Source organism: Chiloscyllium punctatum, chromosome 10, assembly GCF_047496795.1.
Source record: "Chiloscyllium punctatum isolate Juve2018m chromosome 10, sChiPun1.3, whole genome shotgun sequence".
Lineage (NCBI taxonomy): Eukaryota > Metazoa > Chordata > Chondrichthyes > Orectolobiformes > Hemiscylliidae > Chiloscyllium > Chiloscyllium punctatum.
Window position 1 is genome coordinate 24,575,606 of NC_092748.1, and position 22,780 is coordinate 24,598,385.

General features: G+C 44.5%; 1 protein-coding gene across 7 annotated transcripts in view; it reads right to left on the reverse strand.

Annotated features, from left to right (window-relative positions):
- The window catches only part of ftcd (formimidoyltransferase cyclodeaminase), a 53,175-nt gene extending 31,254 nt beyond the window's left edge, over positions 1-21,921 (reverse strand). Inside the window, exons 1-6 of one of the 7 annotated variants that reach the window (XM_072578724.1) lie at positions 21,868-21,921; positions 21,700-21,777; positions 19,460-19,643; positions 17,943-18,071; positions 6,015-6,103; positions 7-186 (exon numbers count right to left, since the gene is read on the reverse strand). In XM_072578724.1, coding sequence (XP_072434825.1) covers positions 7-186; positions 6,015-6,103; positions 17,943-18,071; positions 19,460-19,643; positions 21,700-21,753 — 636 coding nt within the window. In that variant the 5' untranslated portion in view covers positions 21,754-21,777; positions 21,868-21,921. Of the gene's footprint in view, positions 1-6; positions 187-6,014; positions 6,104-17,942; positions 18,072-18,302; positions 18,364-18,514; positions 18,622-19,036; positions 19,056-19,459; positions 19,669-21,699; positions 21,848-21,867 lie in introns of those variants that run through there. The other 6 variants (XM_072578723.1, XM_072578726.1, XM_072578728.1 and 3 more) reach the window with 6 other exon arrangements.
- Positions 21,922-22,780: the final 859 nt, after the last annotated feature.

Here is a 22,780-nt window from a genome sequence, read left to right on the forward strand (position 1 = left end):
ACTAACCTGGTCCCTGCCTCGACCTTGCTCTCGGATATTGAGGGCAATGCGGTGAGCTTGCTCCTTCGTGCTCAGTAGATTCACATTGAAGGCGATGAGGAAGTTCCGGGCTCCAGTCACTGTGGCTCCCCAGCGCGGGACAAAGGTCGTGCTCCCAAAGTCCGGACTCCACTCCGGATTCTTCAGCTGTAACAGGACAAATTGTTGTATTACACAGACATGCCACTGGGCTGTGAGGGAAAGGAGGCTTCCCTCAGCCTCTTCTTGCAGATGCCTCCAGTGAAAAAAAATACAAACTTTTCCAAATCAATCCCAGCCCCAGTGAGATTTCAAGAATTGCTCCAAGACCTTGATCCACAGAAAGCCACCCGCCCATGTGACAGGAACAGTGAAGAACAAACAGCCTCCAAACTCTGCAGTCCCAACTGAGGAACCACTTAATTGTTCTTCCTGCAAATCTGAGTCTGAGGGAAAAAAAAACAAATAGTCCCTTCGCAAATTTCGACATGTTAAGTTTATTTCTCTCAAATAAATCATTAAATATATCTTGTGAATAGCTGGTGTTCTAGCCTTGATCCCTGTGGTACCCGACTCTCCAATTGGAAAAAAAACACACTCATTCCTACGTTATGTTTGCTGTCTGCCAACCACTTTCCTATCTAGCTCAATACTTTACCCACAATCCCATGCACCTTAATATTAGACACTAATCTCTTTCGTGGGACTTTGTCAAAAGTGTTCTGAAAGTCCAAATAAACCATATCCACTGACTCCTCCATTCAGCTCCATGGTACATCTTTGAAGAATTCCTGTAGGTGTGTCAAACATGATTTCCCTTTCATTGTCCACGCTGACTTCATCTGATCCTGCCACTGTTTTTCAAATGCTCAGAATAAAACTTTGACAATGGACCTTAGGATTTCCCACACTTTTGACGTTACACTGACTGGTTCCCCTTTGTCCTCCTTTGCTAAATTCTAAACTGCTCCCACTACTCTGGTTTGATGGTTTTTTTCCCTGGTCAATTTGTATATTGCTGTTGCATGGAAATATAGAAAATAAAAGCGGGAGTCGGCCAGTCAGTCTGTTGAGTGAGGAATGGAAGAAGAATGAAGCAGTGCCTGCTCTGCCATTCAAGTTGATCATCCAACTCTCAGTACCTTGTTCCAACTCCTGCCTGTTTGTCAGACATGTGGAACAGTCCATCTTCCTCAGTTACACCGGCACCACACCTGACCTGTTCCTCTGCTACATCGATGACTGTATCAGCACTGCCTTGTGCTCCCACAAGGAGGTTGAACTGTTCATCAACTTTACCTACACCTTCCACCCCGACCTCAAATTCACCTGGACCATCTCGGAAACCTCCCTCCCCTTCCTCTGGCGACCGATGCTACATGATACCCTTTGAATGTTTTCAAGAAGGAGTTGGATATAATTCTAGGGGCTAAAGGGATCAGTGTTTTGGCCTCAACTACTTTCTGTGAGATCGCCCTCATTTTAAAAAAAACAGAAATAAGAATGGAACATTACTGGTCTCAAAAGGTTATGAATCTGTGGAATTCAAAACCCAAGTGTGTGGTGGATGCTGGGACATTGAATAAATTTAAGGAGAATAAATTTAAGATAGATTTTTGATTAGTCATGTTTTGAAGAGTTATGGGGAATGGACAGGAAAAGAGGGTTTAGGCTGAGATGAGATCAGCCATGATTGTATGATGGAGGAGGCTTGAGAGGGGCTGAATGGCCTACTCCTGCTCCTAATTCTTATGTTCTTAGATTTGTGCTGAAGGGGTGCCAATGTTCACACAGCATCTGAACATTCAAGTTGCATCCTAAACTAGCTGTGGAATGGAGCCACTTTACTTTCTCTTGATGAACTCAGCAGTTTTCAGGCAAAAACGAATGACACCTATGTGCACTTTCCATCAGAGCTGATGAACAATAGGACTCTGGGATGCACCAATGATCAGAGAGACCTTGGTGTGCATGTACGCTGGTCCCTTAAAGTATCAGGATGGGTGGACAAAGTGGTTAAGGAGGCTTATGGTAACTTGCCTTTATTAGCCAAGGTATCGGGTTTAAGAGCAAAGAGGTGATGCTGGAACTGTGGAAGATGTTGGTTCGGCCACAGTGAGAGTATTGTGTGCAGTTCTGGAATCTACAATATAGGAGGGACGTGCAGAGGAGATTTACCAGATTGGACTGGAGATTGAACAGACTGGAGTTGTTTTCCATAGAGCAGAGGAGATTGAGTGGGGACATGATTAATATGTATAGAATTATAATGAGCAAAGACAGGACAAAACTTTTCCCCTTGATGGAGGAATCAATGATTCGGGGGGCATAGATTTAAAGTAAGGGGCAGAAGGTTTAGAGAAGATGTGAGGAAAAACTGCTTCACTCAGAGGGTGGTGGGAATCTGGAACTCAATGCCTGTAAAGATGATAGAGGCAGAAATCTTCATAACAATTGAAAAAAAAATTTAGATGTACGCTTGTGATGCCATGCCATACAAGGCTCTGGGCCCAGTGCTGGAAAGTGGGATTAGAATAGTTAGGTGGTTGTTTTTAACTGGCACTGACGCGATGGGCCAAAGAACCTTTTTTCTATGCTGTAGACCTCTATGACTGGTAAACTGGTAGACAGTTTGTCTGCCTGCTCCCACAAACAAATAGGTCTCTAATGGCTAGGCCTCATCTGGCTACCAGCCTTTTCCCACTCATCTTTTGCCTCCCGGTTTGGTTCAAGAGCTAGTGGCCTTCTTGAACATGGTTTTCAAATCTATATTCATCCCCTCTTTAAGAATCTCAAATATTTGACATTTTTAATGTCTACCCAGTCAGAACAGGTTTTTTGACCTCAGTTGAATTGTTATCTTGGGTGCTCTTGTTGTGCAGTGTCGTGTGTCCCTACCTATGAGACAGGAGGCTGGGGTTCAAGTCCCACCTGATTCATAAACACCTCTGGACCGTTAGATCAGAACATATCTGGGAACATCTTATCCTGGGAATGACTGCTGTGACAATGCAGCATTCCCTCATTCACTGTTGCACCAATCTGTCAACCTGGAAGGTGTAGGAGGAGGTTGAAGCTGCACAGTTTCCTATTGAAAAGTTGGAGTGTGATCAGCTAAGAAAGCATCAGAAAGTGAGAGAGACCGAGAATTAATCTGCATTGAACTTAAGGCTGACGAATATGTGGAGCAGCTGGCTGGTGGGGCGGGCTCAAGCACACCCCTCCCTCCCACCCTTAGGATAATGTGTGGCCTTGAATCCTTCCTGCATTATGGGCCAGAATTTGGTTGATGGGGTTTGATGTGGAGAGGTGTGAGGTTGTCCACTTTGGCTGGAAAATTAAAGGGCAAATTATTATTTAAATGGGAAGCAGATTCAAAGTGTGTCAGTGCAGAGAGATCTGGGTATCTTTGTGTATGAATCACAGAAAGTGTGTATGCAGGTGCCGCCTATGGAATGGCAAATGGAATCCTGGCTTTTATTGTAAAGGACTGGATTATAGAAATAAAGAAGTATTGTTACAACTATATAAGGCATTGGTGAGACAACATTTGGAATATTGAGAAAGGATATTGGAGGCAGTTCAGAGGAGGTTCACAAGGTTGATTTCAGGGATGAAAGGGCTGTTGTATGAGGAGCGGTTGAATAGCTTGGGCTTATATTTGCTGAAGTTCAGAAGTTTGCAGGATCAGACTGAGGTGTGTAAAATGCGAAAGGGGATTGATAAGGTGGATGTTGAACAGATGCCCCCACCCCCCCTTGTGGGTCATAAATATAGAGTGAAAGGAGGTAGGTTCAAAGCTGAGATGAGGAGAACCTACCCTCTCAAAGGGTTGGGAATCTGTGGAACCCACTGCCACAGAGTATGGTGGAGGCAGAATCATAGAACATAGAACATTCTAGCACAGTACAGGCCCTTCAGCCCTCCATGTTGCACCAATCTGAAGCCTATCTATCCTGTACTATTCCATTTTCATCCATATTTTCATCCAATTAATTAAATGCCCTTAGCATTGGTGAGTCTACTACTGTTGCAGACAGCGTGTTCCACGCCCCTACTACTCTCTCGTAAAGAAACTACCTCTGACATCTGTCCTTTATCTATCACTCCTCAATTTAAAGCTACGTCTCTTCATGCTAGCCGTCAACATCCAAGGAAAAAGGCTCTCACTGTCCACCCTATCTAACTCTCTGATTAACTTATATGTCTGAATTTGAGTCACCTTTCAACCTTCTTTTCTGTAATGAAAACAGCCTTTACCAGGGTGGCACAGTGGCTCAGTGGTTCGCACTGCTGCCTCAGAACACCAGGAACCTAGGTTTGATTCCGGCCTCAGCAACTGTCTGTGTGGAGTTTGCACATTCTCTCCATGTCTGCATGGGTTTCCTCTGGGTGCTCCGATTTCCTCCCACAGTCCAAAGATGTGCAGGTTAGGTGAATTGGTCAGGTAAATTGCCCGTAGTGTTAGGTGCATCAGTCAGAGGGAATTGGGTCTGGGTGGGTTACTCTTCGGAGAGTCACTGTGGACTTGTTGGGCCGAAGGTCCTGTTCCCACACTGTAGGGAATCTAATCTAATCTTTCTTCATAAGACCTTCCCTCCATACCAGGCAAAATCCTAGTAAATCTCCTCTGCACCTTTTCCAACTCTTCCACATCCTTCCTGTAATGCGGTGACCAGAGCTCTATGCAATACTCCAAGTGCGACCGCACCAGAGTTTTGTGCAGCTACAGCATGACCTCGAGGCTCTAAAACTCAATCCCTCTAACAATAAAAGCTAACACACCGTATGCCTTCTTAACAACCCTATCAACCTGGTCAGCAACCTTCAGCGATCTATGTACCTGGACAGCAAGATCTGTCTGAACATCTACACTACCAAGAATCTTACCATAGCGCAGTACTCTTTATTCCTGTTGCTCCCTCCAAAGTAATTCACCTCACACTTTTCTGCATTAAACTCTGCAGCTTAGCTGTGTCCCTCTGTAACCTGCAACATCCTTCAGCACTATCCATAACTCCACCGAACTTAGTGTCATTCTTCTACACCTTCATTCAGGTCATTATAAAAATGACAAACAGCAGTGGCCCAAAACAGGTCCTTGCAGTATCCCATAATAACTGAACTCCAGGATGAACATTTCCCATCAACCACCGTCTTCTGTCTTCTTTCGGCTAGCCAATTTCTGATCCAAACCACTAAATCACCTCAATGCCATGCCTCCGTATTTTGTACGATATCCCAATGTGGGGAACCTTGTCAAACACCTTACATGAGAAACCATATGAAATCCATATGCACCACATCAACCGCTTTACCCTCATCCACCTGTTTGGTCACCATCTCAAAAAACCCAATAAGGTTTATGAGGCACAATCTACCCTTCGCAAACCGTGTTGACTATCCCTAATCATCTTATTCCTCTCTAGATGATTATAAATTCTATCTCTTATAACCTTTTCCCACACTTTACCCAGAACCGAAGTAAGGCTCATTGGTCTCTCATTACCTGGGTTGTCTCTACTCCCCTTCTTGAACAAGGGGATAACATTTGCTATCCTCCAGTCTTCTGGCACTATTCCTGTCGACAATGATGACATAAAGATCAAAGCCAAAGGCGCTGCAATTTCCTCCCTGGCTTCCCAGAGAATCCGAGGAGAAATCCCATCTGGCCCAGAGGACCTATCTATTTTCACACTTTCCAGAATTGTTAACACCTCCTCCATGTGAACCTCAATCCCATCTAGTCTAGTAGCCTGTATCTCAGTATTCTCTTCCAGAACATTGTCTTTTTCCAGTGTGAATACTGACGAAAAATCAATCAACAGATTCGAGAAAGACATTGATATGTTTCTGATGAAAAGTAGGATAAAAAGGAGCAGGCAGGAAAATGGAATTGTGACCAAGATAATATCAGCCATGATCATGTAAAACAGCAGAGTAAGCTCAAAGTGCAGAACTTCCTACTCCTGCTGCTAATTCCTATGTTCCCGTACCTTGTCCGGGAGCCCTTCATATTCACCAGCACGAATGCTAGGCAATGTTCTCCGACATTCATCACGAGCTGCTTCTGCGTATAAATACACTGTAAGGAGAGTAAAGGGGCTGTTAGAATAAGCACAAGTTGCAGAAGCAGTGAGCTGAATTTTCTTTAGGAGTGTCCCCCACCACCCAGCCTCACGAGGAGCTGCCCATCTTGTATTATGTCTCATGGTGAGTATGACAGTACACCTTCAAGAGACTCAGTAGTGGTGATGTTGGGAATGGCACTAAACAGAAAACCAGAGTTACATGTGGTGACGGACCATCTGTAATTATGGATGACTTTAAACTGCATATAGATCAGGCAAATCATTTAATCAAAATACCATAGAGGAGGAATTCCTAGAGCGTATATAGGATGTTTTGTTTGGATCAATCCATTGAGAAAATAACTACAGAACAGGTCATTTTAAACTGAGTACTATGTATTGAGAAAGGAAAAATTGGTAATGAGAGATTGTGAGCAATCCTTTGAAGAATACCACTACAATATGATAGAATTCTTCCCCAGGATGGAGAGTGAGGTCCTGACAATAGAGTCCTGAATCTTAATAAAGGAAGCTATGATGGTGTGAGTTGGCTGTGATGGATTGGAAAATATTATGGTGGATAGGCAAAGGCAAACATTCAAAGAGCAAATGTGTGAACAATAAAAATTATTTATCCCAGTCTGGCAAGGGTGCAAAGAGAATAGTGGCCAAACCATACCTTACAAAGGAAGCTAGAGATAGTCTGAAATCAACTGGATTCAGCACATAAACACAGTGGCTACAGGAGCAGGCGAGAGGGTAGGAATACTGCATTGAGGAACCTCACCGCCTAACTCCTCAAAGCCTGTCCATCATCTACAATCAGGTAGGAAAACCTGAAGACTGCAGATGCTGGAGATGGTGCTGGAAAAGTATAGCAGGTCAGTCAACATCCTAGAAGCAGGAGAGTCAACATATCAAACAGAAGCTCTTCATCAGGAATACAGTAAGGTAGATGGGTTACCTCCAGGTAAGGTAAGAGAAATAGGCAGGTAGTGCAGCAGTCTGTTGTGGCTAGCCCCATCTCAAATACGTGTGCTGTTTTGGAAAATGTAGGGGGTAATGGACTCTCGGGGAATGCAGCATGAACAGCCAGGTTTCTGGTACCAAGAATGGCTGTAATGTAATGAGGGATACTTGGGTTCCAAGCGGTCAGTTGTGATATGGAACTTTCCAGTCAGAGGCAGACAGACATTTCTGCGGCCAGCTGCAAAAAATCAGAATGGTGTATTGCCTCCTGTTGCCAAGGTCAAAGATGTCTCAGAGAGGGTGCAGAATGTTCTCAAAAGTGAGAGGGACCATTGGGAGAGAGGTCATTGTACACATTGGAACTAATAACACAGGAAGGGAAACGATTGGAAATCTGAAGGGAGAATATGGAAAGTTAGGCAGAAATTTAAAAATAGGCACATGTTGACTATTAGATCCCCTAATAGTCAGCAGGAAATTGAGAAGCAAATCTGTTAGAATAATAGGGTGGTTAGGGTCGGGGATTTTTAGTTTCAGACTGGGACTGCTATAGTGTTAAGGGTTTAAATGGAGAGGGGTTTGTTAAATGTGTGCAAGAAAATTTTCAGATTCAGTATGTGGATGTACCTACTAGAGAAGGTGCAAAATTTGACCTACTCTTGGGAAATAAGGCAGGGCAGGTGACTGAGGTGTCAGTGGGGGAGCACTTTGAGGCCAGCGACTATAATTCTATTAGTTTAAAAATAGTGATGGAACAGGATAGAAAGGATCTAAAAGTTGAAGTTCTAAATTGGAGGAAGGCCAATTTTGATGTAATTGGGCGAGAACTTTCAAAAGCTGATTGAGGGCAGATGTTTGCAGGTAAAGGGATGGCTAGAAAATGGGAAGCCTGCAGAAATGACATAACAAGAGTCCAGAGAAAGTATATTCCTGTCAGGGTGAAAGGAAAGGCTGAATGCTGGATGACTAAAGAAATTAAGGTTTTTGTTAAGGAAAAGAAGGAAGCATATGTCAGGTTTCGACAGGAGAGATCGAGAGAATCCTTAGAAGAGTCTAAAGGTGGTAGGAATATACTGCTTACCCCAGGACCTTACCAGTAAATGTATAAGTCCTGCTCTGATTTGTCTTTCCAAAATGCAGCACCTCACATTTACCTAAATTAAACTCAATTTGCTACTCCTCAGCCCATTGGCCCATCTGATCAAGATCCCGTTGTACTCTGAGGAAATCAGGAGAGCAAAAAGAGGACATGAGATAGCTTTGGCAAAAAGAGAATCCAAAGGGATTTTATAAATACATTAAGAACAAAAGGGTAACCCAGTAGAACAGCAAGGCAGCCTAAATATGGAGCTGCAGGAGATGGTGAAAATACTAAGTGAGGATTTTGCATCAGTGTTTACTATGGAGAAGGACATAGAAGATATAGAATGTGGGGAAGCAGATGGTGACATCTTGAAAAATGTCCAGATTACAGAGGAGGAGGTGCTGGATGTCTTGAAATGCACAAAAGTGGATAAATCCCCAGGACCTAATCAGGTGTACCTGAGAACTCTCGGGAAGTGATTGCTGGGCCCCTTGCTGAGATATTTGTATCATTGAGTCACAAGTGAGGTACCGAAGGAGGAGGTTTGCTAACATGGTGCCACTATTTAAGAAAGGTGGTAAGGACAAGCCAGGGAACTATAAACTGTTGAGCCTGACAAGTTGTTGGAGGGAATCCTGAGGGACAGGACTCACATTTATGTGAAAAGGCAAGGACTGATTTTGCATGGGAAATCATGTCTCACAAACTTGATTGAGTTATGAAGAGGATTGATGAGGGCTGAGCGGTGGACGTGATCTATATGGACTTCAGTGAGGTGTTCAACAAGGTTTCTCCTGGTAGACTGGTTAGCAAGGTTAGATCTCCTGGAATACTGGGAGAACTAGTGATTTGGGTAAAGAACTGGCTTGAAGTTAGAAGGTGGTGATGGAGGGTTGTTTTTCAGACTGGAGGCCTGTGACCAGTGGAGTGCCACAAGAATCGATGCTGGGTCCACTACTTTTGCGCTGAATGAATACTTTTCGTCAGTATTCACTCAGGAACAGGACATTGTTGTCGATATGAATACTGAGGCACGAATAAGTAGAATGGATGGCTTTGAGATATGTAGAGAAGAGGTGTTGGAAATTCTGGCAAGGGTGAAAATAGATAAGTCCCCTGGGCCTGATTGCATTTATCCTAGGATTCTCTGGGAAGCAAGGGAGGAGATTGCAGAGCCATTGGCCTTGATTTTTGTGTCCTCTTTGTCTACAGGAGTAGTGCCAGAGGACTGGAGGCTAGCAAACGTGGTTCCCTTGTTCAAGAAGGGGAGTAGGGATAATCCTAGTAACTATAGGCCAGTGAGTCTCACTTCTGTTGTGGGCAAAGTCTTAGAGAGAATTATAAGGGATAGGATTTATGCACATCTGGATAAGAATGATGTGATCAAGGATAGTCAGCATGGTTTTGTGAAGGGCAGGTCGTGCCTCACAAACCTTATTGAATTCTTTGAGAAGGTGACGAAGGAGGTAGATGAGGGGAAAGCGGTAGATGTAGTATATATGGATTTTAGTAAGGCGTTTGATAAGGTCCCCCATGGTAGGCTACTGCAGAAAATACAGAGATATGGCATTGAGGGTGAGTTGGAGGTTTGGATTAGGAATTGGCTCTCTGGAAGAAGACAGAGGGTAGTAGTTGATGGCAAAGATTCATCTTGGAGTGCCGTCACTAGTGGTGTTCCGCAAGGATCTGTTTTGGGACCATTGCTGTTTGTCATTTTTATAAATGACCTGGAGGAAGGGTTAGAAGGTTGGGTGAGCAAGTTTGCGGATGATACGAAAGTCGGAGGAGTTGTAGACAGTGAGGAAGGATATGGCAGGTTACAGCGGGATATAGAGAAGCTGCAGAGCTGGGCAGAAAGGTGGCAAATGGAGTTCAATGTAGCTAAGTGTGAAGTGATTCACTTTGGTAAGAGTAATAAAAAGATGGATTACTGGGCTAATGGTAGACTACTTGGTAGTGTGGAAGAGCAGAGGGATCTTGGTGTCCATGTACACAGATCTCTGAAAGTTGCCACCCAGGTAAATAGTGCAGTGAAGAAGGCATATGGCGTACTGGCTTTTATTGGTAGAGGAATTGAGTTCCGGAGTCCTGAGGTCATGCTGCAGTTGTATAAGACTCTGGTGCGGCCGCTTCTGGAATATTGTGTGCAGTTTTGGTCGCCATACTATAGGAAGGATGTGGAGGCACTGGAACGGGTGCAGAGGAGGTTTACCAGGATGTTGCCTGGTATGGTAGGAAGATCCTATGAGGAAAGGCTGAGGCACTTGGGGTTGTTTTCTTTGGAGAAAAGAAGGTTTAGGGGTGATTTGATAGAGGTGTACAAGATGATTAGGGGGTTAGATAGGGTTGACAGTGAGAACCTTTTTCCGCGTATGGAGTCAGCTATTACAAGGGGGCATAGCTTTAAATTAAGGGGGGGTAGATATAGGACTGATGTTAGGGGTAGGTTCTTCACTCAGCGAGTCGTAAGATCATGGAATGCCCTGCCAGTAGCAGTAGTGGACTCTCCCTCTTTATGGGTATTTAAGCGGGCATTGGATAGGTATATGGAGGATAGTGGGTTAGTGTAGGTTAGGTGGGCTTTGATCGGCGCAACATCGAGGGCCGAAGGGCCTGTACTGCGCTGTATTGTTCTATGTTCTATGTTCTATGTATGTTATCATAGGAGGTATAGTTCGTAAGTTTGTAGATGGCACCAGAGTTGGAGGCGTAGTGGACAGCGAAGAAGGTTACCTCAGATTACAATGGGATCTTGATCAGATGGGTCAATGAGCTGAGGAATGGCAGATGGAGTTTAATTTAGATAAATGTAAAGTGCTGCAATTTGGAAAAGCAAATCTTAGCAGGACTTATACACTTAATGGTAAGATCCTGGGGAGTGTTGCTGAACAAAGAGACCTTGGAGTGCAGGTTCATAGTTCCTTGAAAGTGGAGTCGCAGGTTGAGAGGATAGTGAAGAAGGCGTTTGGTATGCTTTCCTTTATTGGTCAGAGCATTGAGTACAGGAGTTGGGAGGTCATGTTGCGGCTGTACAAGACATTGGTTAGGCCACTGTTGGAATATTGTGTGTAACTCTGGTCTCCCTCCTATCAGAAGAATGTTGTGAAACTTGAAAGGCTTCAGTAAAGATTTACAAAGATATTGCCAGGGTTGGAGGATCTGAGCTATATGTAGAGGCTGAATAGGTTGGGGCTATTTTCCCTGAGGTGTTGGATGCTGATGGGGTGACCTTACAGAGGTTTATAAAATTATGAGGATAGATAGGATAAATAGACAAGGTCTTTTCTCTGGGGTGGGAGAGTCCAAAACTAGAGGGCATTGGTTTAAGGTGAGAGGGGAAAGATATAAAAGTGACCTAAGGGGCAACTTTTTCACATAGTGTAGTGTGTGAATGGAATGAGCTGCCAGAGGAAGTGGAGGATGCTTTTAAACTACAAAGTTTAAAAGTCATCTGGATGGGTATATGAATAGGAAGTGTTTGGAGGGATATGAGGAGAAAGTGAGGACTGCAGATGCTGGAGATCAGAGCTGAAAATGTGTTGCTGGAAAAGCGCAGCAGGTCAGGCAGCATCCAAGGAACAGGAGAATCGACGTTTCGGGCATCAGCCCTTCTTCCTGAAGAAGGGCTGATGCCTGAAACGTCGATTCTCCTGTTCCTTGGATGCTGCCTGACCTGCTGCGCTTTTCCAGCAACACATTTTCAGTTTGGAGGGATATGAGTCAAGTGCTACCAAGTGGGACTAGATTAGGTTATTATATCTGGTCGGCATGGATGAGTTGGACCAACGGGTCTGTTCCCATGCTGTCCATCTCTATGACTCCACGACAACTGCACTATCAGATAAAACACTCGGTCAGTGGCAAAATCACAGCAGATTCTGCCCAGAAAGAAAAAAAACAATAAATCTTGCGAATGGTGCAGACAGATTCGCCATACCTTGTATACTTCAGACAGTGCTGCAGTATGACCAGTACATTCATGTCCAAATATTACTGTTTCTTTACTGGATTTTCTTCTAGGCAGTTGGTAGAGTGGAGCTGGGACAAAAGCTATTGAGTTGAGACCATATTATTCTGGAGTTGAGTACGTCTGTGTCCCTGGCCCAGCAAATAGTTTAGCTAGTATCCAGGCCCCTGCATCCTCTCATTCCCCTGTCACAATCAAGGTCAATATATACAGCAAGCAGATTGTGCTTGAGACCAACTGGGGAGCACATGTGTCAACACAGAGACACTTGCAGAAGTACACAAATAACACCCACACACAGATGCAACAGACAGATAGACACACACACACACACACATGCGCATACACATTGGCACTGAGACAGACACACACACATACATGACATACACACAATCAACTGGGTAAATGTCATAGTTGATGTCTCTGGAGACCTGTTTCAGGGTTCTATGTCAGAAACCCGCACAAACGAAGAGGCATGTTTATCTAAAGCTACAGTTAACATTACATTTGTGAGTCCTAGAGATCAACAGCACAGAAAAAGATCTTTTGGCCCATCATGCCCAGTTACTATTGTAATCCCATTTTCCAGCATTTGGCCCGTAAGTCTTGTATGCTTTGGCACTGCAACTGCAGATTGAAATACTTCTTAAATATTATGAGGGTTTCTGTCTCTATCACCTTTAGAGGCAGTGAGTTCCAGATACCACCATCCTCTGGACGAAGTGGTTTTCCCTCATTTCCTCTAAATCTTTTGCCCTTTACCTTAAATCCATGGCCTAGGTCACTGATCCCTCCATCAAGGGGAAAGGTTTCTTCCTGTCTACCATATCTATGCCCCTCACAGCTTTCTACATCTCAATCATGTCCCCAGTCAATCTCCTAGGCTCTAAGGAAAACAGCCCTAAATCTGTACAACCTCTCCTCATAAATGAGTATCTCCAGCTGAGGCGACATCCTGGTAAATCTCCTTTGTACCCTCTCCAGTGCTATCACATCCCTTTTAGAATGTGCATTCCAGAACAGTACTCAATACTCTAGCTGTGGCTCAATCAACATTTTATACAGTTCCAGCGTAGCCTCCTACTCTTAAACCCTACACCTCAGTTAATAAAGGCAAGTATGCTTTATTCACCTACTCTGATACCTTAAGGACTAGTGAACATGCACATACTCCGATTCTCAGTACTTCCCAAGTTCCTCTTGTCTTGTTTGTCTTGACCGAGTACAGCACTTTGAATTTATCTGGATTGAATTCCACTCTGTGAAGTTACTAAAAGATATAAACAGTCACAGTTGCGAGGGGAGCACTGTGACAAATGGAGTTCAATGTGGAGAAGAGAAATATCATCCACTTTAGATCCGAAAAAGACAAATATTTAAATGTCAAAACCTGTATGGCACAGAGACATTACATAAATTACTAAAGATGCAGGTATAGGACTGCATTCTGGGGAAGGTGGGACCTGTATAAACAGGACGGGTTGCACCTGAACCAGAAGGGCACCAATATCCTGGGGGGTAGGTTTGCTAGCACTCTTCGGGGGGGTTTAAACTAATTTGGCAGGGGGATGGGATCCGGACTTGTAGTCCAGCAAGTAAGCTAGCTGTGTGTCAGGATGTCCAAGACTGTAGGGAGGCTGTGGAGAAGGTAGCACTGACAGGGACTACTTACGGACACAGAGATGGGCTCAAGTGCGTATACTTCAATGCAAGGAGTATCAGAAATAAGGTGGGTGAACTTAAGGCATGGATCGGTACCTGGGACTACGATGTTGTAGCCATCACGGAAACATGGATAGATGAGGGACAGGAATGGCTGTTGGAGGTTCCTGGTTACAGATGTTTCAGTAAGATTAGGGAGGGTGGTAAAAAAGGAGGGGGGGTGGCATTGCTAATTAGAAATGGTATAACGGCTGCAGAAAGGAAGTTTGAGGGCGATCTGCCTCTGGAGGTAGTATGGGCTGAAGTCAGAAATAGGAAAGGTGCAGTCACCTTGTTGGGTGTTTATTATAGGCCCCCCAATAGCAGCAAAGATGTGGAGAAACAGATTGGGAAACAGATTTTGGAAAGGTGCAGAAGCCACAGGGTCGTAGTCATGGGCGACTTCAACTTCCCAAATATTGATTGGAAGCTCTTTAGATCAAGTAGATTGGATGGGGCGGTGTTTGTGCAGTGTGTCCAGGAAGCTTTTCTAACGCAGTATGTAGATTGTCCAACCAGAGGGGAGGCCATATTGGATTTGGTACTCGGTAACGAACCGGGACAAGTGGTGGGCTTGTTAGTGGGTGAACATTTTGGTGATGGCGACCACAATTCTGTCACTTTCACCTTGGTTATGGAGAGGGATAGGTGCACACAACAAGGAAGTTTTTACAATTGGGGGAAGGGAAATTACGATGCTGTAAGACAGGATTTGAGGAGCATACGTTGGGAGCATAGGCTGTCAGGGAAGGATGTGGTGGAAATGTGGGACTTTTTCAAGGAGCAGATACGACGTGTCCTTGATATGTATGTACCGATCAGGCAGGAAAGAAATGGTCGTGTGAGGGAGCCTTGGTTGACGAGGGAGGTTGAATGTCTAGTAAAGAGGAAGAAGGAGGCTTACATAAGGTTGAGGAAACAAGGTTCAGACAGAGCAGTGGAGGGATACAGGATAGCCAGAAGGGACCTGAAGAAAGGGATTAGGAGAGCTAAGAGAGGGCATGAAAAATCCCTGGCGGATAGGATCAAGGATAACCCCAAGGCATTCTATGCGTATGTGAGAAACCTGAGAATGACGAGAACGAGGGTAGGTCCGATCAAGGACAGTGGTGGGAGACTGTGTATTGAGTCGGAAGAGATAGGAGAGGTCTTGAACAAGTACTTCTCTTCAGTATTTACGAACGAGAGGGACTGTATTGTTGAAGAGGAGAGTGTGAAACGGACTGATAAGCTAGAAGAGATATCTGTTAGGAAGGAAGATGTGTTGGACATTTTGAACAACTTGAGGATAGACAAGTCCCCCGGGCCTGACGGGATATATCCTAGGATTATGTGGGAAGCAAGAGAGGAAATTGCAGTACCGTTGGCAATGATCTTCTCGTCTTCACTGGCAACGGGGGTGGTACCAGGGGACTGGAGAGTAGCGAATGTTGTGCCCCTGTTCAAAAAAGGGAATAGGGATAACCCCGGGAATTACAGGCCAGTTAGTCTTACTTCTGTGGTAGGCAAAGTAATGGAAAGGGTACTGAGGGATAGGATTTACGAGTATCTGGAACGGCACTGCTTGATTAGGGACAGCCAGCACGGATTTGTGAAGGGTAGGTCTTGCCTTACAAGTCTTATTGAATTCTTCGAGGAGGTGACCAAGCATGTGGATGAGGGTAGAGCAGTGGATGTAGTGTACATGGATTTTAGTAAGGCATTTGATAAGGTTCCCCATGGTAGGCTTATGCGGAAAGTCAGGAGGCATGGGATAGAGGGAAATTTGGCCAATTGGATAGAAAACTGGCTAACCGGTCGAAGTCAGAGAGTGGTGGTAGATGGTAAATATTCAGCATGGAGTCCAGTTACAAGTGGAGTTCCGCAGGGATCAGTTCTGGGCCCTCTGCTGTTTGTAATTTTTATTAATGACTTAGATGAGGGAGTCGAAGGGTGGGTCAGTAAATTTGCAGATGATACAAAGATAGGTGGAGTTGTGGACAGTGAGGAGGGCTGTTGTCGGCTGCAGAGGGACTTAGATATGATGCAGAGCTGGGCTGAGGAGTGGCAGATGGAGTTCAACCCTGCCAAGTGTGAAGTTGTCCATTTTGGAAGAACAAATAAGAATGCGGAATACAGGGTTAATGGTAGGGTTCTTGGTCAGGTGGAGGAACAGAGGGATCTTGGGGTCTATGTACATAGATCTTTGAAGGTTGCCACTCAGGTGGATAGAGTTTGTAAGAAGGCCTATGGAGTATTATCGTTCATTAGCAGAGGGATTGAATTCAAGAGTCGTGAGGTGATGTTGCAGCTGTACAGGACTTTGGTTAGGCCACATTTGGAGTACTGTGTGCAGTTCTGGTCGCCTCACTTTAGGAAAGATGTGGAAGCTTTGGAGAGGGTGCAGAGAAGATTTACCAGGATGTTGCCTGGAATGGAGAGTAGGTCATACGAGGATAGGTTGAGAGTTCTCGGCCTTTTCTCGTTGGAACGGCGAAGGATGAGGGGTGACTTGATAGAGGTTTATAAGATGATCAGAGGAATAGATAGAGTAGACAGTCAGAAACTTTTTCCCCGGGTACAACAGAGTGTTACAAGGGGACATAAATTTAAGGTGAAGGGTGGAAGGTATAGGGGAGATGTCAGGGGTGGGTTCTTCACCCAGAGAGTGGTGGGGGCATGGAATGCGCTGCCCGTGGGAGTGGTAGAGTCAGATTCATTGGCGACCTTTAAGCGGCATTTGGATAGGTACATGGATGGGTGCTTAATCTAGGATAGAAGTTCGGCACAACATTGTGGGCCGAAGGGCCTGTTCTGTGCTGTATTGTTCTATGTTCTATGTTCTATGTTCTAAAACAACACCAGGATAGGTGAGGAGGCGAAGGGAAAGATTTTGGTTTCAGTGGTCGGGGAATACCAAGGGGAAGGTTCTGTGCTCTATTTGGGCACAGAGCCTTATGCTTCGTTCAGGGTCCTGAGTTCAGTTCCAGGTACCAATCGTCAAGCACAATGGCACGGCGTTGGGAGGTGGATTATCGGGACAGGCAGATGAGGCTTGTGTTTCCTTGAAGGACTGGTGGTGGGGATGGTGATCTAATTGATGTAAAATGATAAAGGGATTTGGGTAAATTATAGAGAATCTATTTCCTCTCTTAAGAGAATCTTGGATAAAGAGCATGATCATAGAAGTAAAGCCACTGTAGTCTAGTATTGGTTTAACCTGAGGATCACCATACCTCAGTTGACGGGTGAAGGTGAGAAGATAGGACATCATAGTAACCTCAACTGGTGCAGGAATTGAACCCACACTGTTGGCATCACTCTGTATTGCAAATCAGCCACCCAAGCTAACGAAATTCCAAGCATCCCGGGCTTAATGATTTAAGGAGGGACTTTGGCAGTACCATTTCACACAAAGGATTGTGGAAATCTGGAATTCTGTCCCAACCACCTCCCACCCTCCCATCCCACCCTGGCCTATCTCTGTCCCTGTCTCCATCTCTATCCCTGTCTCCATCTCTATACCTGTCTCCGTCTCCATCTCCATCCCCACCAGGCTGTGGACTCAGAGCCATTGACATTTTCAAAAGGGATGAGATATTTATTTGGTAAGATTTGGGCGATCGGATTTTGACTGATAGTAGAACAGGCTGGCGGGCCGAGTGGTCCAATCTTATTCTTGTGAGACTCACGCATACTAATAAACACACAGATAAGCTCCATACAATCTCTCTCTCTCATATACACACATAATCTCGTTTTAACTCTTTCACATTAACACACCCACTTTCTCACTCACATACTTACTAATACATACTCTCCCTTTCTCTTTTACATTCACAATTGCACAGACATATGCAATCTTTCTTTTTTCATTTACAAACTCTCTTACACATACTTCCAATGACACCCACACACTCTCCCTCACACACAATTACACTAACATACACACGTACAAACTCCCACAAAAACACACACTCACAACATCCTCTCTTTCTCACACATAAATACATTCACAATACATCTCAGTCCTTCTGACATTTGGGCCTACACACAGACCTCCTAGTCCACATACACACACATACACATACTCACCCACCCACCAGTTTATGGGCCATCATTATCCTCATTTGTTTTTCTCAAAAGCACTCACCAGGCACTTCCAGGTTGTCTGCAAGCCGTTTGCCGAACTCATTTGCACACCAAACACAATCAGCCATATCGACATTCCGGACTGGGATAAAGGGACAAACATCCAGACTACCTAATCTGGGATGTTCACCTAAGAGCAAAAATTGTCAAATTAAAATCAAAACAGTTTGGAGTTCTTAACCATTCAAAACTATGCATTTGGAAAAGACCAAAAGCAATATTAAAACATTGATTCAGAACAGGAGAAATTCAGATTAATTCCAAGTTAGAGATGGGAGTTTTCAATTCTCAAATTCTAAATCACTATCACATCTACGATGTTGTGATTCTATGACTCTTGTCCAACAAAACAGAATCTAACCATTGTCCTTTGACATTCAATGGCGTTACCATTACTGAACTACCTCGCTATCCGCATCCTGGGGGGATTTACCATTGACAGAAATTCAGTTTACTAAAATAAAACAAAGAATTGTGGATGCTAGAAATCTGGGACAAACAAGGACAAATTGCTGGAGAAACTCAGCAGGTCTGGCAACACCTCTGAAGAGAAAACATTGTAAATGTTGAGACCTGTGACCCTTCTTCAGAACTGATAGCAGCTCAAAAAAGGAACTGTTGACTAGGGATGGGGAAGAAAGGTGTGAGCATACAGATGCAAAGGGAGCCCAGAGACAGAGATAAAACAAACATGGGTAGATAAGAGGAGTGTTGCTCTAGTGAGCCGGGGAAGAAGAGAGGCTAGATAGGTTCTGCTGTAAAGTGACAATGGTCACTAGGGCCTGCCCCTCTGACACCACATGATTGAAGGTTGCCATGGACACAGGTGGTATATTTAATGAGGTGAGCAGTGGAAACTGGTTTGAGAAATAAACCCACAGTCCAACAGAAAGAACCTTCCAACCAGCCTCCTGAAAAGGACAGCTTATCAAAATATGGGAGGATTCAACCTGCTGTGTTTATTTCAAACCACATTTAATGGTCTAAACCCAAACCAACACACTGCTTAAGTTAGAGCCACATTGAGCTCAGTCTGCTGAGAGAGTGTAAACAGAGCCATTTAAATCAATACACCCAATGGTGCAGGAAACTTACCCTGAATTAATCACAGACAGGATAGATCACTATTATCTTGCAAGATTTGTTGAGGATCACAACTCTGTGCTTAGGTACGGTCAGAGTTTACCACACCCACTGGGCTAGCCACAATTTGTTTCGGTTTAAAGTAAGTTATTGGATAAACATTGCATTCTTGTGCTTGCACTTACATACATGTGAATTTGGGTCCATAGGATTGTGTGGAACAGGAATGCTAAGGAACACAGTGTTATTGGGGGGTGGAGGGGAGGGGTCAGTGAGGAGCAAACTCCAGGCTGCATTATAAACACTGCAGGGGATTGCACAGAATTTGAGGAGAAGCCCTCAATCCTCAACTCCTCCTTTAGCACCAGTGTGCTATTGATCAACTAGGCAGGCATCACTTGTCTGATCCCCACAATCAGCCACCTGCCAGCTCACCTCTGTGTGTCGTCATGTCGATGAGGTCAAAGGCCACTTGTGCAGCATTCAATGCTCCCTCTACTACAGCCTCGGGAGAACCAACAAATGTATACACCGTCCGATTAGTGGACGGACCAGGATCCACATCCAACAGAGAGCAGCCATTAGTCCGTGAAATAGCATCTGCGATGGCATCAATAACCTAGCAGCGAGGATTCAGGAAAGGCCTTATTCAGAGAGTGGAGAGGAACAGTTACAGGTAAAACACTTTAAAAAACAATGTAGAGACTGACAAAACCTGAAAGAGATACTAATTGGGCACATTATCTCGACAAATCTAGTTGGCACCTTGTATGTAATTATGGTGCCAGATGATGTTAATATGGATAAGTCCAATCCCAGAAGGAAAATTGGCTTGACAGAATTCTTTGCTTTTGTTTTGAGGCAATGTTTGCAGACAGCTGCAAGTGCGGACAATTGCCTACATGCGCTCATTCAGGAACTGGCCTGCGCACGGATACGCATCACATGTGATATCACGCACAGGGTAATGCATGCAATTTGGAAGTGGGTGTTGATATGTGGATGTGGGTGTCTGGGTCGGGATGTGCTGTGGGTAGGGATGTAGGTGTTAGTGTGGGGGTATGGTTGGGGGTGTGGGCGTGTGCATGTAGGCTTGTGGGAAGGGGTGTGGATTTGGGGCTGAGTGGGTGTGTCGGTGTGAGTGTGGTCTGTGTAGAGAGGTGTGGGTGGCATTGGGAGACAAGGCAGGTTCATGGCTCAGGAGACCCTCTGCCCCTCTGTCTGTCTTTGTCCATGCTCCCTCCCTACTTCGCTTCCTCCCCCTACTCCACCCTCCCTCCAAATTCCTCCTTAAACCCATGTCCCTCCCAGTTGTCTCCGAGGTGTTGATGCTACTTCCCAAGTCTGGATTTCTGCACCACACATCCCCGCCCTTGCACTTCCCTTCTGACTCTGAGGGAATTGCCCAGGAAATTGAAGATTGCATTTGAAAGTTCCTCAGCGCCTGTAACTCTCAGAAATTCTCCATTTAAATCAGAGAGTTTAGAGGGTTCACTGCAGTTAGACAAATAATTACCCAGGAACAATTAGATAATTAACAACCTTCTCTAACTCCTAGGTAACTATTAAACTAAAGCCTCGACTTACACAGGTTCCTTCCAATGATATCTTACCCCAACTCCTTACATACCTTGGACCCTGACCTGACACTGTCCTCACCACTTGGGGCATGAAATCCCAAAACCCACCACTGGACATGGCAACCTCCCTCTTTCTCCAATAGGCAACAGCCTTCCTCTCCCTTTGGATCCTGACCAGTACCTCCCTCCCCCTCAGTCCTGACAACCCCCTCTCTTTCTGTGGCCTGACAATCCCCTCTCCGTACAGTACACAAGGGGCCTTTCAGTCCATCAAATCTATACTGCCAAAAATATACAGGATTATTATTTACATTAGTCCCACTTTCCTGCATGAGGCCTATAGCCTTGAATGTTATGGCACTTCAACTGCTCATCTAAGTACATTTTAAAGGTTGTGATGTTTCTTGTCTCAACGTCCATTTTGGGCAATGCATTGCACATCTCCAGCCCCCTCTGGGTGAAAGACATCTTCGTCACATCCCCTCTAAATCTCCTGCCTGACTTGACACTCCCTCACCCTCTGAGACCACACACACCTCTCCTTCTCGATCAGATTGACTAGAAGAGGTTTTAGGAGGGCTTGTAGAAACTTCAATCGATTGGTGAGGGCAATTGTCCTCTTTTGACCACAAGAGAGAGAAGAGATTAGATACAGTTGATTAAATGTTTTGATTAATCACTAGCCTTCAAAAAGAAATTGGATATAAACATGAAAGGGAAGAAATTGCATCGGGAAGTAGCAGGAAAAATAGGACTAACATTTCAAAAGAGCTGGCAGGTTCTAATGGGCTGAATGATCACCAGTGTCATGCTATGCTGGGATGCTCCAGCACAAGAGACAGGGATCAGTGGGTGACAACAAAAAGAGAAGAAATTCTGCCTATTTCATGTATCCCCAACTCAGGAAGCTAATTGGTCTGAATCCTGAAATCCACCAATTTATTTTGAAAGCTGATCTTGGAATCATCTCTCGATAAGCAGCAGCTCCTCAGCTTCAACTAATGTTGGTCTTACTGTGTCTTCAGATTGATCTCTGCATGTAGTCCTGGTAAGATAGCTGGTAAATTACTGAGCAAACACTAATCCCAGCCTTACCTCCTTATTCTGACCGTTGGAGAAATTTGGAACACATTCCACAAGCCGGGCCATGATTTTCCAACTATCCGTCAATTCCTGCAAAGAAGGAGATCGGAATAAACCCTCCTCAGAGCACGGTTACTAATTCACTCTGCACTCACAGCTATTCATTATGACAATACATACCTTTAATGTGTGTGTGTATATGTGCTCACATTACAGCCACACTGACCTTTTTACAGTCTATCAATCAGTTACTAGAAGAACAGGATCCTGACACAACATCTGATTGACCAGATTAGTAGACACCCCCACTTAAAGGGGACACAACATGTGCCAAACTACAGCATTAATTACTTCACTTTTGAGTTGGTCTTTCATTCATATTTTATTTTTGCCCTTTGTCCCAGGGTAGGATCTGAGGGACGCATCAAGGATCAGAGAGATCACATCAGCTCTGATGAATAGGCATCTAGACTCAAAACATTAGCTTGGATGTTGCCTGACCAGCTGTGATCACTAGCACTTTTCTTTCAGGATAGGTTCCAGTATCTGCAGTAATTTGCTCCTACACGGATCAAAGGGACCTTGGTGTGCATTTAAAATGGTCCCTTAAGGTATCAGGAACAGGTGAATAGAGTGGTCAAGAAGTCAGATAGTATACTTGCCTTCATTAGCTGAGGTATAAAGCTACAGAGGAGGGACTATATAAGGTCACAAATCACAAGACACCAGGTTATAGCCCAACTGATTTACTTGAAATCACAAGCTTTTGGAACCCTGCTCCTTTATCAGCTCCTTCATAACTTCACCTAACATTGATTAGTCCACAACGAGAGTATTATGTGCAATTCTGGAAGGCATATTGTAGGAGGGATGTGATAACACTGGAGATGGTGCAGAGGAGAGTTATCAGGATGATGCGTTTCAGTTATGAAGAGACATTGGATAGGCGGGAACAAAAGAAATAGCTAAAAAATCTCAGCAGGTCTGGCAGCATCTGTGGAGAGAAATCAGTTAACATTTCAGGACCGTGACCCTTCCTTAGAACTGATGGTAGCTGAGAAGATGTTGGTTTTTATGCAGAAGGAAGGATGGA